The sequence below is a fragment of the Aotus nancymaae genome, unplaced genomic scaffold, assembly GCF_030222135.1.
Source record: "Aotus nancymaae isolate 86718 unplaced genomic scaffold, 86718_ANA_hifiasm-v0.15.2.pri h1tg000076l, whole genome shotgun sequence".
Classification (NCBI taxonomy): Eukaryota; Metazoa; Chordata; class Mammalia; order Primates; family Aotidae; genus Aotus; species Aotus nancymaae.
Window position 1 is genome coordinate 10003967 of NW_026988491.1, and position 18834 is coordinate 10022800.

General features: G+C 53.2%; 1 protein-coding gene across 8 annotated transcripts in view; it reads left to right on the top strand.

Annotated features, from left to right (window-relative positions):
* Positions 1–18834, top strand: part of TOM1 (target of myb1 membrane trafficking protein) — a 44439-nt gene that overhangs the window by 21494 nt on the left and 4111 nt on the right. For all 8 annotated transcript variants that reach the window (XM_012434293.3, XM_012434294.3, XM_021668776.2 and 5 more), the window contains 7 exons: positions 43–189; positions 3512–3628; positions 6161–6294; positions 8730–8763; positions 9152–9245; positions 10066–10186; positions 15294–15369. In XM_012434293.3, the coding sequence (XP_012289716.1) occupies positions 43–189; positions 3512–3628; positions 6161–6294; positions 8730–8763; positions 9152–9245; positions 10066–10186; positions 15294–15369 (723 nt within the window). The remainder of the gene's footprint in view (positions 1–42; positions 190–3511; positions 3629–6160; positions 6295–8729; positions 8764–9151; positions 9246–10065; positions 10187–15293; positions 15370–18834) is intronic.

An 18834-nucleotide genomic window follows, 5' to 3' on the forward strand; every position in this document is an offset into this window, starting at 1 on the left:
CGTTCCCAGGAGTCCTCACTGATCCTGTTTTCCTCCATCTAGACCGTATTCAACTCAGAGACAGCATCAGGACAGGATTCTGTGGGCACTGACAGCAGCCAGCAGGAGGACTCTGGCCCGCACACCGCCCCTCTGTCCACCCCGGCCATACTCTCCGGTGACACACCCATAGCACCCACCCCGGAGCAGGTAAACAAGCCTGGGTTCGGAACCGTCAGGTCCAGGCAAGTGGGCCACACACATCAGGGAGGGCCCCTGTCAGCACTGACCATCCACGCCTCCACTTCTTCCTCACAGCAGCCCACAGAGGGTGCGTGGTTCTTCCTGTTTGAGAGATGAGGCTCAGAGAGGTCCATTCACTTGCCCAGAGCAAATAGTCATCACGCAGCTGGGACTCCAGCTCACGTCTGTCTGACTCCTGGCAGGCACTGCCCTGTACCTTGGCCATTTGCCAACCCGTGTTTTCCCTCCGACAGCACGATGGAGAGGAGATCCCTGTAGGTGGCCCCTTCAACCAGGGCAGCGCCACCCGTGTGGTTTCTTACACACTCACAGCTTTCATTTGAGCCGGGCATGGTCACGTGCATCTGTGATCTCAGCTTCTCAAAGGTTCAGGCAGGAGGATGACTTGAGCCAGGAGCTCAAGACCAGGCTGGACAACATAGAGAGACCTGTTTTTAAAAAAAAAAAAAAAAAAAAAAGAAGTTTCATTTGAACAGAGGTTCTGCCTGAAAAGTTTTAAAACATCTGTGCAAAAAATAAAAAACATGTCCATTGCACCATGCTGCTTCCTATGAAGTCTCAAGGTTTGAGGCTTTTTGGTTTGTTTGAGACAGTCTTGCTCTGTCACCCAGGCTGGAATGCAGTGGCACTCAGAGACAACATCAGGACAGGCTAATGCAAAATGTTTAGGCTGACTGCAACCTCTGCCTCCCAGGTTCAAGCAATTCTCCTGCCTCAGCCTCCTGAGTAGCTGGGACTACAGGCATGAGCCACCACGCCCAGCTAATTTTTTGTATTTGTAGTAGAGAGGAGGTTTCACCATGTTGGCCAGGCTGGTCTCGAACTCCTGAGCTCAAGTAATCTTCGTCTCGGCCTCCTAAAGTGCTGGGATTGCAGGCATGAGCCACCGTGCCCAGCCAAGAAGGTTTGAGACTTAGCGTGAGATTCTAGGGGGCAGGTTTTTCCAGAACCTGTGATGGGCTTTGAAGGATTACCCACCTCAGGGCAGATGGCACCCTGACTGAGGCAGCCTGGGCATCTCTCTTCCTTCCTCCTGAGGCTGGAGGTGGGCCAACTTGCCCACTGGGCCATGAGCTACTTGTGGAGTGCCACAGTTGCTGTGTCTGCTAAGTGACCTCTACAGCCATGACCAGCTTGTAGAGCTTGGGGGCTTGTCATTCCGGACTTTTGGCTGCTGGGGTGGGGGCACCCACTTTAGAGGTGTTGTACACACTTCAGACTCATCACATCAGCAGAGCATAAAGGCGGAGCTGCTGAGTGTGCTGGGGAGGAAGACGTGGATACGTGAGGGAAAGAAAAGTGAAGCTTAACCTTCCAAATAAGCGTCCTCACTGCCCGCTTTATGTATCATTTGAACTCATTCTGCCCCTAACCTATTTGAACAGAAACTTCTGTAATTTGTTATCTCATAGCAAGTTATGAAATCACCCCCCAGAGTTACAAATATTACTAGAAAATTTTGCTAACTGGACCAAATTATTAACGCATTTCCTGCTTGCCCCAAGAATTAGGATTGTCTCTATCCTAATGTAACATCATATACGTTTCTATTACATTGGGAGTGGAGACACATCTGTTTAGAAATAACTCCAAGAACAGTTTTTTTATGTTTTATTTTCATGTTGAAAATCAGATTTGTTTCAGCCTCAGAGCGTGTTTATGTAAAATTAAATGAGTGCTGACAGCAAGCAGCACTTTTTTTTTTCTGAATGGGTTAAAGGTGTGTAAAAAATTGTAAAACCACTTTGTGGTGCAAAAAAATTGTCTAATTCAGTTACGATTTTAATCAATTGCCTGAAGTCTAGCATCTGTGTGGATTGAGACTCTAATTACTTCTAATGCAAGAGCTGCTTGCTAAACAAAACTAAGTAGTCTTTGTTTAATTCAAGAGTCCCCTTTTGTCTCTTGGGACGTGTTAAGACATCAGGTGTGCAGTGATGTTACTCCCAGACTCCTTGGTAATTAAGTCCCATCTGATTTGGATACATGGGGTTTGTGATCAGTGGTTTTTCCCCTCACTCATACGAAGAGTATTCATTAAATAAGCCAAATAGATCAAACGTTTTGCCGGCTTTGGAAGGTGTCAGTGAACCATAGTGGATATACTGCTTGTCTCTACGCTCCATTTCTTCAGCTGTAAAAGCAGGGATATCGGTGCCTACCTAGGGTAAAAATTAAGTTAGCAATATATGTGCGATGTGTGGTGCTTATTAGTAGCTGCTTCACAATCGCGAATGTATGTAGTGATACTCCGAAATCAACTATAACTCAGCCACATGATTTAGAATGTACCAGCATTTCTCAAAACGTAAAAGGGTTCTTCGGTCAAATGAACTTTGGAAGCTTTCATATTGATCTTTTCCCGGGCATTCCTAGTGTATATAAGGATGTTAAACACCCCCAAGGTCCCACAGCATAAGGTCCTTATATCAATCGCCTTTCACAACCTGACCTCTTTGAGGAGACTGTAGCTTTATTGAAAATGTTTCCCCAACTTCTTGGAACCCTGTGACTATTGAAAACCTGCTCACATCCCTTGGAACAAGTGCTAAATCTGAGTTTCATATTCAAGGTGGGGGACAGGGCAAGGACTATCCTTAGATGAGCCTGGGACACCAAAACAGACCAGAAACAAGACGAAATCGCAGTCCTCTAGGAGGAGAGAGGGCAGAATTCCTGTCCTCTAGGAGGGGAGAGGGGGCAGAATCCCAGTCCTCTAGGAGGAGAGAGGGCAGAATTCCCGTCCTCTAGGAAGAGAGAGGGCAGAATCCCTTCCTCTATGGGACGAGAGAGAGGGGGCAGAATTCTCGTCCTCTAGGAGGAGAGAGAGGGCAGAGTCCCCATTCTCTAGCAGTGGAGAGAGAGAGGGCCTGCAGCCTCCCTCCTCCCCTTGTGGGGAGCCGCCCTCCAGGGCCTCGTTAGCTGCTGCGTTAGACCCAGGAGATGGTGGAGTCTTCCAGCCACATTCGGTGGCTCGTTTCCCCTCAGCTTGTTTTCTTTCAGCCTCTCCCTGCACCAGGATCCCCAGTGTGGAGATGGTAACAGTAAGTAGCACCTCTGTGAGGGGTCTGTAGAAGGGGCGCAGCAGGCCCCACACAGCCTCTCGTGCTGGGCTGTAGCCTGGGACCCAGGAGGGAGACTGCCTAGAGTGGCTGCTGGGAGGTCCCTGGTGCTGCACCCAGCATTGGTGGTCCTGGGTTCTGTCCCTGTGAGTGACATGGGCTCCAGACCTCGGGCTTCTCTCACCATGACACACCATGTATTTCAGATTGGGAAGCTGCGCAGTGAGCTGGAGATGGTGAGTGGGAACGTGAGGGTGATGTCGGAGATGCTGACGGAGCTGGTGCCCACCCAGGCTGAGCCCGCAGACCTGGAGCTGCTGCAGGTGAGCAGGTGGCGACTCCCCGGGGGCTGATGACTCCCACCCAGTTACCCACATGCATTCCTTCCCAGCCCGCACGACAGTCTTCATGGCTTACTCCACACTCCTTGGTCACAGTGGGGACATGTTACCACCAGGGACTTTGGACGCCATCAGATTGGAATCAGATCTCAACTCTACCACTATCTGGTTTAACAAAGTAGCCCCTCTTGCCTCAGTTTCCTCATCTGTAAGATTGCTGTGACAATAGCCTTTATGGCACAAGTTTGATGTGAGAATTAAATAAGGCATTGCATGAAAAGCACCCAGGCCTGTGCCTGACAGAGTAAAGCACCCAGCAAGGGGTCATTAGAAAAAGCTGGAAGGTGAGATTTCCACCATATGGAATCCGAGACTCAGCAGGCAGGTGTGAGAGGGTGGTGCCAGCCTTGAGATGGGCCAGCCACTGGTTTTGGGGAGCCAGGGCAGGTGGGAGCTGGTCGTTCCTGTTCCCATGTCTCACATGGTATTCCCAAGGCCTCCACCCGGGTTGGGGGTCACTGGAGCAGAAGGGGTACTGAGACTGGGGAAAAGCACCCTCCCCGTGGAGGTCAGTTATAAAGGCACCAAGAAAGCTAGGAATCCCCAAGGCCCAGGAGTCACCAGATTGCATGAGGGGACAGAGTGCTTCATGGAACTGTTCGAGTTCCTATTGTTAGTCCACCAGGCCTCAGACTCCTTGAGGGCAGCGCTGTGTCTTCCTCGCCACTGTGTCTGTGTGCTTGACCGTGCTGACTGTCCGACTGTGCAGGGGTCCTTGCAGGGGTGGGGTACAGGGTGAGGAGAAAAGGAGCAGCCTCAGAGTCGAATGAGTACATGAACTTGAAACCCAGTAAGGGCTCAGGAAGAGAGAAGACCAAGAGGGATTGCTCTAGCGCAGGCAGTTTCATATGTCCCAAGCCAAGGCCATGAGATGTGAGCAGTCTGGGGACTCAGAGGCTGAGCAAGATGGACGCAGTGACAGCTCCCACGTGCTGGCCACTTCCTGTGCTCCGGGCTATATGTGGACACTTGGTTCACATCACTCACGTAATCCTCACCACCCCATTTTCCAGGTCAGGAAACTGAGGCATAGGGAGATCAGATAACATGTCCAAGGTTATATGGCTGATAAGTAACAGAGCTGGGATTTGAACCTGTGGGCCTGGCTCCAAGTGCCGCTCTTCTGCTCTTGAGAGGGGCCAGCTGGGAAGTGGAAGCAAAGCCACCGTGTGCTTGATCACAAGAGCACGAGGGGGGCCCACAGGATGTTGAAAGGCACTCGCCCTGCCCCCGTGCTAAGGGCGATAAGGAAATCCCAGAGGCCTGACCTTGGAGGGGGTGGGGAACAAGGTCCACACAAGAGCCAAAATAAACACGGGCAGTGCTGGGCCTCAGCGATGCCTCCAGGAGAAAGGCATGCTGGCGCAGGGCCACAGTCGGCGATGCTGGGCAACTCCTGGACCTCAGGACCCAGGCATCTGCTGTGACCCAGGGACCTTCGCTTGGTGGCAGGTACCTGAAGAAACAACCAGTCTTTTTTTTTCTTTTTTCTTTTTTTCTTTTTTTTTTTAAAGCTGGGGTTTCACCATGATGGCCAGGCTGGTCTTGTACTCCTGACCTCAGGTGATCCACCCACCTTGGCCTCCCAAAGTGCTAGGATTACAGGCGTGAGCCACTGCACCCGGCCCACAAATAACCAGTCTTAAAAATCAAAACCCTAACACTGTGGTTTTCAATTTTTTTCTTTTCTTTTCTTTTTGAGGCAGAGTCACACTCTGTGACCCAGGCTAGAGTGCAGTGATGTGATCTCAGCTCACTGCAGCCTCTGCCTCTTGGGTTCAAGCTGTTCTCCTGCTTCAGCCTCCTGAGTAGCTGGGATTACAGGCTCATGTCACCACGCCTGGGTAATTTTTTTTGTTTTGAAAAGGAGTTTCGCTCTTCTTGCCCAGGCTGGAGTGCAACGGCGCGATCTCAGCTCACCGAAACCTCTGCCTCCCAGGTTCAAGTGATTCTCCTGCCTCAGCCTCCTGAGTAGCTGGGACTATAGGTGTATACCATCACGCCCTGCTAATTTTTGTATTTTTTGGTAGAAACAGGGTTTCACCATATTGGACAGGCTGGTCTCAAACTCCTGACCTTGTGATCCACCTGCCTCGGCCTCCCAAAGTGCTGGGATTACAAGCGTGAGCCACCACACTCAGCCTCAGTTTTTTCAACTAAGCAAAGATGGTGGCACAGCCTTTATTCTGCAGTCGGCACGAAGCCAAGTTAAACCAGCAGCACAGTTGAACACTGAAGAGTTGGTGGTTTCCTGTGGATGAAATTTTATAACACTTGAAAGTGCAGTTCAAGTTCATGTTTGTAGAACCCACAAAGCTGTTCCGTGGAAACTTGAAGTCCAGTTTGTACACCTCTCCCTCCTTCAAGGCTTGCGCAGGGGCTGGAGGCCCGTGTGTTAGAGATGGCATCACTCTGAGTCACGTGACTGTGGTTATTTCACTTCTTTCCTGGCAGGAGCTCAATTGCACGTGCCGAGCCATGCAGCAGCGGATCCTAGAGCTCATCCCTCAGATCGCCAATGAGCAGCTGACAGAGGAGCTGCTCATCGTCAATGACAATCTCAACAACGTGTTCCTGCGCCATGAACGGTAGCCCCAGCACCTCCCCGGGCTCTGGCCAACTGCCCCAACCCTCTCCCTTCCCTTCTTCCCTGTTCTCCTGGTCTCCTCATACATCTGAGCCTTTTCTCATCCTCCTCACAAACACAAGGCAGGCTCCTGGGGCGTGTGCCCTCAGCTGTCTTCTTCCAGGATGTTTATGAACGCCTGTCCTTCTACCCATCCTGCCTAACTTTCCAGTGTTAGCCCTGCTGCTTGTGCCCAAGTCCAGCCCTAGGAGATGGTCACAGGTCACAGCTGAGAGCATGGCCCTGCAGTCAGACAGGCTCGGCGTGTCCTTGCTCACTCCACCACTTCCTGGTTCTGGAGCCTTCGACAAGTGACTTCAATGCTGCAAGCTACACAAAACATTTCTGGCTAACTTAGAAAGAAGAAGCATTTGTTAGGATAATACTCTTTATTAAATGGGTAGCTTTCAAAATCTAAAGAAAAGTGAAACTGACGTCTCCCAACAGAGCAAGAAAGATAGATCCCAGGGCAGCTCAGATATCTCAGGGGCAGAAACTCCTGGGTCACATCCCCAGGGTGCTGCCATCAGTAACTGGATCAACTTAAACACTTGTCCACAAATACCTGTCCACTTTTTTTTTTTTTTTTGAGACAAGGTCTTGCTCTGTCACCCAGGCTGGAGTGCAGTTGCGTGATCACGGCTCACTGCAGCCTCAACCTCCTGGGCTCAAGCAATCCTCCCACCTCAGCCTCCCAGGTAACTGGGACCACAGGCATGTACCACCACACCCAGCTAATTTTTTTCTTTCTTTTTTTTTTTTTTTTTTGCAGAGACAGAGGTCTCACTATGTTGCCCAGGCTGGTTTCAAACTCTTGGCTTCAAGCAGTCCTCCCTCCTTGGCCTCCCAAAGCATTGGTATTTCAGGCATGAGCCACCACACCCACCTGCCCACGTTGTATCATTCCGTTCAAGAGTCACATTGCCAAGAGAGACTTGGATTGGCTTAGCTTCACGGTGCCCACCAGTTGGGAGAGGGGAGAGGACCTTCTGATGGCAGCCCCACTGGGATGATGTGAAATAGGGGAGGAGCAGTTTCTCTAAAGAGCACGTAGGTGCTTTAACAAAAGAAGAAGGGCCAGGCATGGTGGTTCGTGCCTGTAATCCTCGCACTTTGGGAGGCCGAGGCAGCGGATCACTTGAGGTCAGGAGTTCAAAACTAACCTGGCCAACATGGTGAAACCCCATCTCTACTAAAAATACTAAAATATTAGCTGGGGTTGGTGGTGAGTGCCTGTAGTCCCAGCTACTTGGGAGACTGAGGCAGGAGAATTGCTTAAACCCAGGAGGCGGAGGTTGCAGTGAGCTGAGATCCTGCCACTGCACTCCGGCCTGGGAGACAGAGTGAGAGTCTGTCTCAAATAAAAAAAAGAGAGAGAGAGAGAAGGAGGACTGCTGGGCCTGCAGAAGCTGCATGCCCATCACACCTCCTCTGTATCTGTAAAGCGAGGCTTGTGGCATAACTGAGAGCCCATGAAACAGTGCCTATAAAGGCTTAGCAGTCAAAGCTGTCTGATAAATGACACGAGTTATTCTAGCCTCCTCCAGCCCCTTGTTCATTTTCGGTGTCTTTCTCCATCAAAAGACACTCACTGATTGCTTCTAAATCAGTGGAGAGTAGGGGGTGCCCTGCCGGTCACATCTGCCTACCTTCTCCTGCTCATTGGCCCCGTGGAATGAAAGGTTTTCCCTGCCATTTTGGGGTATGGGCTGTGAGGTGACTGAGGGGCCCCATCTGGTCACAGCTGGGACCCTCTGACACCCACAGTCGTTAGGCTTAATATTTGCCAGAGCTTTCAGGTTCACAGTCACTTAGACCTATGTCTTAATTTGAGCCTCACCACTTTTGGGAGGCAGGTGCCTGCAGATACTGGACAAGGAGACAGAAGTTCAGAAGTAGTGTAATTTACCCAAGGTCATGTGATAAGTGACAAGGCCACAACTTGAACAGATCCCAGACTGAAGTCTTCTCGATCTATCTCACCAGCCCCTAAGTAGCTCCATAAAGCAAGGTTAGAGATACGTGTGTCTTTCTCACACCACTGTAGAGAGCCACTAACACACACACAGACACACAAATAAATAATTGCCTACCGTGCATTCCCATTTTCTTTGCTGTTCTATTGTTTATTTGTTTCATGCTAGTCATGACTAGGGTTGCCTTATAATTGAGGCAACCAAATTGGGACACTTTTGCAAGTGAAAGAGGAACACTGCTAGTTACCCAGGGACAGCAGGCATAAACTGGATCTGTCCAGGGCACACCAGACATATCGTCACCCTGATCATAACCCACTGTGTTGATTTTGAGACCCACAGTTTGTAAAGCTCTGCCTGGCCGTGCGGTGGGACCCTGTCTCAGTCTGTCTCCATAACTCGTGTCTTTTCTATCTTGTAGGTTTGAGCGGTTCCGAACAGGCCAGACCACCAAGGTAAAAGGCTTCTTTTCTGGGACTAGATCAAGCCATGTTCATGGGAAGAAGGAGTGCCATTCTCACCTCCCTCCCCCAGTGTCCTGGACAGGGTGGTGCTGTCTTATCCAGGCCCATAGAAAAATCCCCTTCTAACTTTTTATGCCCCTGTCCCTTTAAGGTAAATAAGGCTGCGCCACCACCTGATGCCCAAGGGTCTCCCCAACCTCCCAGGGAGTCCAGTTGAGCTGGAGCCTAAGGGGAGGAAGGAAACCCCCTGACGCCCAGTCATGGCTACCGGGGCCCTGGTGACAGATCCTTGGGCAAAGCCTGCAGGCCCCGGTGCTTGGGGCGGACAGGAACGAAGCTGCAGGCAGAGGGGATGATCACAGCATCTCCTTCCCACCAGGCCCCAGGTGAGGCCGAGCCGGCAGCTGACCTGATCGACATGGGCCCTGAGCCAGCAGCCCCCGGCAACCTCTCCTCCCAGCTGGCAGGAATGAGTAAGTGTGGTTTGGAGGGCTCCATAAGCTGAGGGTACATTATGGTGCTGTGGGCACCCCTACAGTTTTGGGGGGTACCCCTGTTATACACCCAGAGCAGAATGTCAGTCTAGACCCCACCTGGCTGGGGTCCCAGGCTGAATGTTGCTGCAAGATTGGGCACTCAGGGCAACTGCCCCTGGCAGCCCAAGTCGGAGCCCCCTTGGATCCCACCATCCTAGGACTGGCCCTCTACACAGAGTTCTCCATGGCTTCAGACATCTGCGTGAGCTTCAGCAAGCTCCTTAAACCTGAGCCGCTTTCCTCTTCTGTAACAGGAGTAGGGAGGGGAGCTCTTACGGAAGTGCTTAGACCATGCCAGGCCCACGTTGCACTCTGGCTGAGGAGTTGACCCTTGTCACTGTTACCGCTGTGATAGGTTTTAATATAATTTACTGTCTGTTTCCTGCCAAACCCCGGGAAATCATTAGCATTCCATTTGGAATCACTAATGCTACACTTTTTTGAAAACAACGGACCACACGTCTGATTGCCATCCTCGTGCGCAGCCGCTTCCCTCGCAGATACAATGGACAGCATTTTGCCTGTTCTCTAACACTCACAGCAGCCCCAGGAGGGGAGAGTAAACTAAAGCTGGAGAGAGGAAGCCGCGTGCCCAAGGCCCCACAGCCAGCAGGTGCCTGCCTCGCACCTCCCCCCACCCGCACGGGCCTCGTCCCAGCACCAAGCCCTGGGCCTGGCAGCGGGCAGCTCAGCAGCAGCTCAGCACACAGGGGCGGCGTGTAGACGGCTCCTTCACGTGGCCTTTCTGTCCCTGCAGACCTAGGCTCCAGCAGTGTGAGAGCCGGCCTGCAGTCTCTGGAAGCCTCTGGTCAACTGGAAGATGAGTTTGACATGTTTGCGCTCACACGAGGCAGCTCACTGGCTGACCAACGGAAGGAGTGAGTGGCCTGGCCCTGCCTTGGTCCCCTGCAGGTTGGGTGGCTCTCTGCTGGGGAAAGCCTCTCTCAGGGCCCTTGAACCTGGCTTAATGATGGGCACACCATGAGGAAGGGCACATGGCCCCTGCCGCACCCCTTTAGTATCCCCTAAGGCAGTCCAGCATGGCCCGGCACCCCTGTGGTCAGTTGACAGACTGCGTTCCCCACAGGCCGGGCTGGGTGGGGGAGGGGTGCCTAATGACCCACTGTGTGCCAGCGTCTTCCATAGTCTGATCAGAGGGGGAAACTGAGGCACAGAGAGGGGCAGGGTTGTTTGCCCCAGATCAAGCAGCTAATATTTGGCAGCACTAGGTTAGGAGCCCAGGGCTGTCTGGTTCCAAAACACAGTGTCTCCACCCGCCCCCTCTTCCGGGCACTGTGTACCGCATCGTAAGCCCTCCAGGAGCAGGGAAGTCTCCTGATAAATCCTCAGGGACTTTCAGGTCAAGTCTTTTTCTGTTGTTCCATAGCCACCGTTAAGTTCCAGAGAAAATTAAGCAGGTTCTATGGCCTTGCTCCAGAGCTGGGGCTCTGCCCTTCCCTGCGCACTGCATGTTTTCAGGAGGTGCTTTCAGCAGCATAGGCATGTGGCCTGAGTGTGTCCACCAGGGTCTGCCCCTTGCCAGGACCTACAAGAGAACTGGCCCCATACAGGCTTGTAAGAGGAACAGTCTGCCTGATGTTTCTTTAGCCCTTTGCTTGTGACCCTCAGGGCTGAGCTATGGGCAGCCAGGATTCTTTTTTTTTTTTTTTTTTTTGAGGCAGAGTCTTGCTCTGTCGCCCAGGCTGGAGTGCAGTGGCACAATCTTGACTTACTGCAACCTCCGCTTGTGGGTTCAAGTGATTGTACTGCCTCAGCCTCCCGAGTAGCTGGAATTACAGGTGCCCGTCACCACGCCCAGCTAATTTTTGTATTTTTTAGTAGAAATGGGGTTTCACCATATTGATCAGGCTGGTCTTGAACTCCTGACCTCAGGTGATCCACCCACCTCAGCCTCCCAAAGTGCTTGGATTACAGGCATGAGCCACTGTGCCCAGCCCAAGATTCTTATAGCTAAGGAAAGTTCTAGATTATGGGATCCTCCCACTGACCCCACTCAGCTCCTTAGAGGTCATTGTGGTATCTTTGGGAGCTTTGTCAATGGACCTCCAGAAGGCCCAGGGATAGCCTCTCCACACCCACAAATCCAGGTCAAATCCAACAGGCTGCAGCCTGCCTGGGTCCTTAGGGCTGCCCCGGCCATTAGCTGTATCTTTCTTTCTTTTTTCTCTTTGAGATGGAGTCTCGCTTTGTCTCCCAGGCTGGAGTGCAATGGCGTACTCTCGGCTCACTGAAACCTCCCAAGTTCAGGCAATTCTCCCGCCTCAGCCTCCCAAGTAGCTGGGATCACAGGCACGCTCCACCACACCTGGCTAATTTTTGTATTTTTAGTAGAGATGGGGTTTCACCATGTTGGTCAGCCTGGTCTCGAACTCCTGACCTTGTGATCCGCCTACCTTGGCCTCCCAAAATGCTAGGATTACAGACGTGAGCTACCGCGCCCAGCTAGCTGTATCTTTCTTTAGTCTGGGCAGAGTCTGTACTTTTAAGCCTGAGTGCCCTGGGACCAGCAGCTCACAGTTGCCATGGAGTTAGGGGTGCTGCCAAGGCTACCGTGCAGAGGCAAACAGGTCTGGTGGGGCTTGCACCCTGGCACTGCCAGCCACACTGGAGAGCCCTGGCACCTGCCCTGGATCACCGGCCTGGCTGAGGTTTGCTGTTGTGACATCACTCCTCTGGGGAGCAGGCCCTGGGGACAGGGAAAAGCACACCAGGAGCTGGTCCCCCAGGGCCTGCAGTCTCACAGGGAGAGTGACATGCACTGGGACCACCGCTGCGAAGGCCTAAGTGCTGTCTTGGAGGGGGCACCAGGCTCTGTGGACACAGAGGAGGGGGCATGCAACTCTGCAGAGGGCACTCAGGGCTGGACCAGGTGCCTGGTAGTCAGGAAGGCCATTTCAGGCACTAGGAACAGCATGTGCAAAGGCTCAGAGGTAGGGTGGGAGAGAGGTGCCCTGGTTCCCGCGCAGCAGCTAGGAAAGACACCCTTCACACAGGGAAGGGGGCAGGATGCTGAGAGGGTGGCGGGTCCCACTGGAGGCAGTTGATTTTTTCTTTTTTTGAGACGGAATCTCACTATTATTGCTCAGGCTAGAGTGCCATGGTGCAATCTCAGCTCACCGCAACCTCCACCTCCTGAGTTCAAGATCACCACACCCAGCTAAGTTTTTGTATTTTTAGTAAAGATGGGGTTTCTCCATGTTGGTCAGGCTGGTCTCGAACTCCACACCTTAGGTGATCCACCCGCCTCAGCCTCCCAAAGTGCTGGGACTACAGGCGTGAGCCACCGCGCCCAGCCGCAGCAGTTGATTTTATTATAACATGAGCAGAAGGGAGCATAGGAAGGATTTCTCTTCTTACCAGATTTTCATCGTTGAAGCTGCCTTCAGCTGGGCACAGCTGAAATGACATCAGGCACCTTCTCAGGCCATTGGTCCTCCCACAGGCCACCCCCCCAGGGCTTGGTTTCTACCCTAGCAGAAGACATCAGCCAGGGTCAGGCGTGTGCCTGAGCATCCATGTCCTCATCCCTTTGCTCTCCTGCTTGGCCGGCCCCCTTATGCTTCTGGGGGATCTTCCAGCTCTGGTCACCTAACTGGCCTTTTCTGCCTGCCTGGTGTCCAGCCTCCTCCTCCCTGCACCTGCCTGGCCCCCCACTTCACACCAGCCTGTGACTGGCTCTGCCTTGGCTCTCAGGGAAAGCAGCTTCTTAGCAGCTGCTGTTTCTGCTCTACCTTTGACCACAGCTGGCACTGTTACAGCCTTTCCTACAGCTGGTCCCATCCACTCAGTGCCTAGGAGCAGTAGGGCATCTGGGCAAGCCGTGGCAGGGATGCCTCAGTCAGGCCTTCACAGGGCAGGGGTGTCCCTCACCCCTCTGCCCGCATCTTCGTTAGTGCTGCTGTGCACAGAGGCTGTCTCTACAAGGAGCACTTAGACAGGGGTCACCCCAGTGGCCCAGGTCCAGCTCCTGTCCAACAGCCTCACCGGGACCACCTGAGGAGTGACCCTCCGCCCTCCTGCGCTGGACGTGGGGCAGCAGACCCCGCCGCAGGGGCCGCAACCCAGTGCAGGAAGTGCGGGCTTCCTCCAGGGGAGTGCTTGGCCCTCCACCACCACAGGCGTGGCCCTCGGGGACAGCCAGGCTTCAGGGCCGTGTGTGGGCAGGATAGAAAGGCAGGGGAGGCGAGGAGCACTTAGGAAGGGCAGATAGTGCTTTTGAGCAAAGGGAAAGCATCGCTTTCTGCGTGTTCCTAGGGCTGGGCATGTTCTTCAGCCTTGCCCACAATGTGCCAAGCATGTGTTAGAGACAGCAACATGCCACCTCCAGACTCTCAATTAGCAGGCCTTCTCTGGGTCAGAACTGAGCAACCTTACGCCTCCCCATGCCACCACCACTGGCCCTGGCTTTAAGGTTGGCTCCAGCAGGGCCCTGCAGTAGTCACTGGCCCACTTGCCATGGATGGGAGCCTGTAACCAGGGAATGGCTCAGCTAGTGGCCACACTCCACCAGCGAACTCTGCCCCTGGTGGGAAGGAACAGACAGCAGCGCTCTTCGAAGTGACTGCCTGGGAATGGGGGGTCTTACTCAAGCCCCTTTCAGTGCCAGCCTACTCCATTCCTAGGAAAGCAAGTTGATATTGCAAGAGTTCAATGTGGCCGGGCGCAGTGGCTCACTCTTGTAATCCCAGCACTTTGGGAGGCCGAGGCGGGCAGATCACCTGAGGTTGGAAGTTCGAGACCAGCCTGGCCAACATGGAGAAGCCCCATCTCTCCTAAAAATACAAAATTAGCCAGGAGTGATGGCAGACACTTGTAATCTCAGCACTCGGGAGGCTGAGGCAGGAGAATCACTTGAACCCAGGAGGCGGACGTTGCAGTGAGCTGAGATCTCACCACTGCGCTCCAGCCTGGGCAACGAGAGAAAAACTCCATCTCAACAACAAAAAGAGTTCAATGTAATGCTGTCCCAGTTCCTGAAGCTTCCAGTTAGACCAGCCCCTGCTTCACCAGAGTGTCAGGTGTCCTTATCCCTAGCAGGAATAGCAGACCAGAATTCTGTGGCTTCCTTCTTCACCTGAAAGCTGGACTGAGCCAGTGCTGAGGTCCTCTCTGCCAGCAGTTCAGGGCGAGAAGAATGGAGCTCTTTCTCTGCATCAGGACTGGATCCCCAATACCTGCCCTGGACATCCCCACTACAGCAGCTGGGAAAAACACCCTAGCCGCCTCTCCTCCTTAGCCAGCTTCTCCGGGGCTATTCTCTTGCTCCCCAGGAGACTTAACTTCAAACATCAAACACAACACACCCCTCCTTGCCTCTCCTCATCTGCCCAGCAGCTGCAGGGCCAGCCTCTGCCGCGCCCAGCCCATCAGCCCTGCGTGCCCTCCCAGCTCCTGCCTCCCCACCCTGCCTGGCTGGCTGGCATCCTCCAGAGGACATTTAGAAGAGCTGTAACCAAGCTACCTCCCATGTTGCTGAGACAAGGGGTGGGGTGGAGTGCAGGTGGTCATCTCTGTGCTGGTGAGCCAGTGCAAGACAAGATGGCACCTCACCCAGCAGTTTACAGGTTTGTTTTCAGCAGCAGAATGGAATCCCCCATTCAAATACAACCTCATACAGAACCACAGTCTAGAAAATAGGAAACAAGACCTGCTCAAGAAAGGGTCTGCAGGGAATTCTCCACGAGCCTAGGGGTGCTGGAGCAGTTTCTCAGTCTGAGTTTAGCCAGTCTTGGTCACAGCCATTGGTGGTCTTGGTCTCCCTAACCTCTCCAGCCTTTGCTGCTGCCTGTCATGGAGGTCACCTGTCAGATCCTCATATCCAGAAGCAGGAAATGAGACCCTTTCTACCATTTCCAGGCAGGCCTGGAGGGTGGGAGCCCTCAACCCAGGACCCCCGACCCGTTCCATTATTGCATCAGCCATTGGTAAGGGCAGCTTCTGATGGCCTGGTGGTCTCTGTTTCAGGGTAAAATATGAAGCCCCCCAAGCAACAGATGGCCTGGCTGGAGCCCTGGACGCCCGGCAGCAGAGCACTGGTGCGGTAAGCAGGGGGCCCTCCTGAAGGAGGTGAAGGAATGCTCACCTGCTGGGTGCCGCTGTGGGCCACGCCCTGGCTCAGCACATCCACAGGCCTTTCCTCGTTTGGCTCTTCAGTCGGTTCTTGTTGGCTAATGTGGTTATTCCCAATTTACAGCTATGGAAACTGCTAGGGAGGCCAGGCCATTTGCCCAAGCTCACACTCACGGATTCACACCTGGGCTTGACTTGAAACTGGACACCAGAAGCCCTGGCTTCACATTCCAGCTCTACTGCTGACCAGCCCTGTGTGTCCTTAAGCAGATAATTGGCCTTACTGACCCTCAGTCTTTTGAGACAGAGTCTTGCTCTGTCACCCAGGCTGGAGTGCAGTGGCGCAATCTCGGCTCACTGCGACCTCTGACTCCCTGGTTCAAGCAATTCTTCTGCCTCAGCCTCCCAAGTAACTGGGATTACAGGCATGCACCACCATGCCCAGTTAATTTTTTTTTTTTGTATTTTTAGTAGAGATGAGGTTTCACCATGTTAGCCAGAATGGCCTCTATCTGACCTCGTGATCCACCTGCCTCGGCCCCCCAAAGTGCTGGGATTGCAGGCATGACCGTCTCTTTTTTTTTTTTTAGATGGAGTTTCGCTCTTGTTACCCAGGCTGGAGTGCAATGGCTTGATCTCGGCTCACCACAACCTCCGCCTCCTGGGTTCAAGCAATTCTCCTGCCTCAGCCTCCCAAGTAGCTGGGACTACAGGCACGTAGCTGGAACTACAGGCACGTGCCACCATGCCCGGCTAATTTTTGTATTTTTAGTAGAGACGGGGTTTCACCATGTTGACCAGGATGGTCTCGATCTCTTGACCTTGTGATCCACCTGCCTCGGCCTCCCAAAGTGCTGGGATTACAGGCATGAGCCACCGCGCCCGGCCCATGACCGTCTCTTTATCTGTACATTGGGGCTTATCCTAGCACCTAGACTTGTTTACAATAGAACATGTGAGAGGATGTATTCAGGGTGCTTTACAGGGAGTTAGAACCCAGTCAATATTACTCCTCTCTGCCTCTCTAGAGACTTTTTATTTGCAGGAGTGTGGGCAGAGAGGGAAAAAAGCAGACTGTGAAGCGGCAGGGAGAAGTGCCAGGGTGCTCCTTGAATTCCATTTAGTTCCTTGACTGTGTTGAGTGACAGCCGCTTGTCTAGCACCAAGCACACTTTGTGGGTGACCCCACGCCCTTTAGCAAGAGCTCCAGGCACAATTTTCTCATGCATTTAAATGTGTATCTGGATGCGTTTTGGGCAGTGTGAGAATTTCTGCTCCAGCAAGTGAGCACACAGAGCGAGTCTTATGGGAGACGGTTCGAAATAGCAGGAACTGTGTGTCCGGGAAGTGAGGTGGCGGGCCTGGGGCCGAGGAGGCTCGAGGCAGTGTGGGGACTTCTGAGGCCAGCATGGGGTTGGGGGTAGGAAATGAAACTCCAGGCGTAGCTGGGACCAGAGGACCTCGGGGCAGCTAGGAGCACTGCAGATTGCACCCTAAGTGAGGTGGAGGCTGCAGGGAAGTCTTAAACACAGGAGGGACATTTCTCTGACTTCCGATCCAAAAGGATCAGGATGGAAGCTAAGAAAGCAAGGAGGGCCAAGCGCGGTGGCTCACGCCTGGAATCCCAGCACTTTAGGAGGCCGAGGTGGGCAGATCACTTGAGGTCAGGAGTTCAAGACCAGCCTGAGCAACATGGTGAAACTCCGTCTCTACAAAATATTTTAAAATTAGCCGGGCATGGTGGCCCACCTTTAGTCCCAGCTAGTCTGGAGGCTGAGGTGGGAGGATCACTTGAGCCCGAGAGGTGGAGGTTACTGTGAGCTGAGATTGCACTACTGCACTCCAGCCTGGGCAATGGAGTGAGACCCTGTGGCAAAAGAAGAAGGAAAGCAGGGAGGGAGGAGTTTTGGAAACCTTCAAGTCCACTCCACTATGGGCACAGTGTTCGTGACTCTCAAAGGCACTCTGCCTCTGCCACCGGGTCTCCAACATCTCAGGAGCCATTCCCAAGTCAGAACAGGGCAAGGTCTAGGACACTGGGTGTGCCACGTGCACCTCTCATGGACAGAGGTTGACTCCACTGCCCAACGGGCAGCAGGAGAATCCAGGACTTCCCAGTGTGGCATGCGACCTGCCGCCAAGCGGAGCACACTGTGCCCCCATGTCAGAGCCTCCTGTCCTTTTTCGGGTGGAAGCCATCATTTACTGAGCCTGTGCCCTGGGCCAGGCCTGCGCTAAGCCCTTTGCATCCCCTCTCTTACAGAGTCATCACACAAACCCTTAGAGTATATGTTATTATCCTGTTTTACAGATGAGAAAACTGAGTCCCAGAGAGAGGTTAAGTGAAACAACAGGTGTAGCGTCCTCAGCATGGTGCCTGGCGCACAGTACAGTATTTCCGCCATGTGCTTATCCCATTTACAGATGAGAAAACTGAGGCTGAGAATTGAGACATACCTTGCCCAGGGTCTCGCAGGTATTGGTCTGCCTGGCTTCAAAGCCACGCTGAGCGCAAGTACAGCAGATGTGAAAAGCTAGGTGCAAAGGAGGGTGAGTGGGGGTGTGTGTATCCCTCCTTAGCCTCAGGCTCCCAGCATGTCAGGTTCATTAGAAGTTCCACAGAGGTTGACTCCACTGCCCAGTGAGCAGTAATCCCAGCCAATCTGCTCCTGCTGCAGCCCAGAGACAGGGCTCACTTCCCCAGGGACACACAGCAATCCAGGTGACTAGAACTAGAGCCCAGGTGTCCTGGCTCCCACACCACCTTTGCAGCCCGCCCGCAGGGAAGAAGCACACCATGCAGCTCCACCAGCAGCAAAGCAGAAGCTGATGAGCCGGTTATCACTCATTTATCTCCGATAACCTGGGAGAGTTCAGCCCCTTCTGCCACATCGGGGTAGGATTTCTTAAAACTGTGTGAGCAAACGCCTGCTCCTGGGGTGCTGGAGTCCGGCTGGTGGTAAGGCCTTCACACACTAAACCATGAGAAAACGATTCCCAACAGCAAAGTACAAAACAGCATCAACACCAGGCGTGGTGGCACGTACCTGCAGCCCCAGCTACTTGAGGGGCTGAAGTGGGAGAATCACTTAAACCCAGGAGTTTGAGGTTATCGTGAGCTGTGATTGTACCACTGCACTCCAGCCTGGGCAACGTAGTGAGACTCCATCTCAAAAAAGAAAAAAATAGAATCAAGTGCCAATTGTGGGCAGCCCATGTTTGCACCCTGGGATTCAGAGCAGGTCTCACAAGTCCTGTGATGAAGTGGCGTTGCATGCTGTGTGCCAGGTTTTAGTTCCTTCACTTCCTGACAAGTCTGCCATGTGCCAGGCCCCACGCTGGTCTGAGCTGGGTCCCAGCCAGGCACTGGGCGGTGGGCTGGGAGCTGGACTCTCATCTCCCTCCATTCTGGGGCACTAGGAAACCGCTTGGTGCT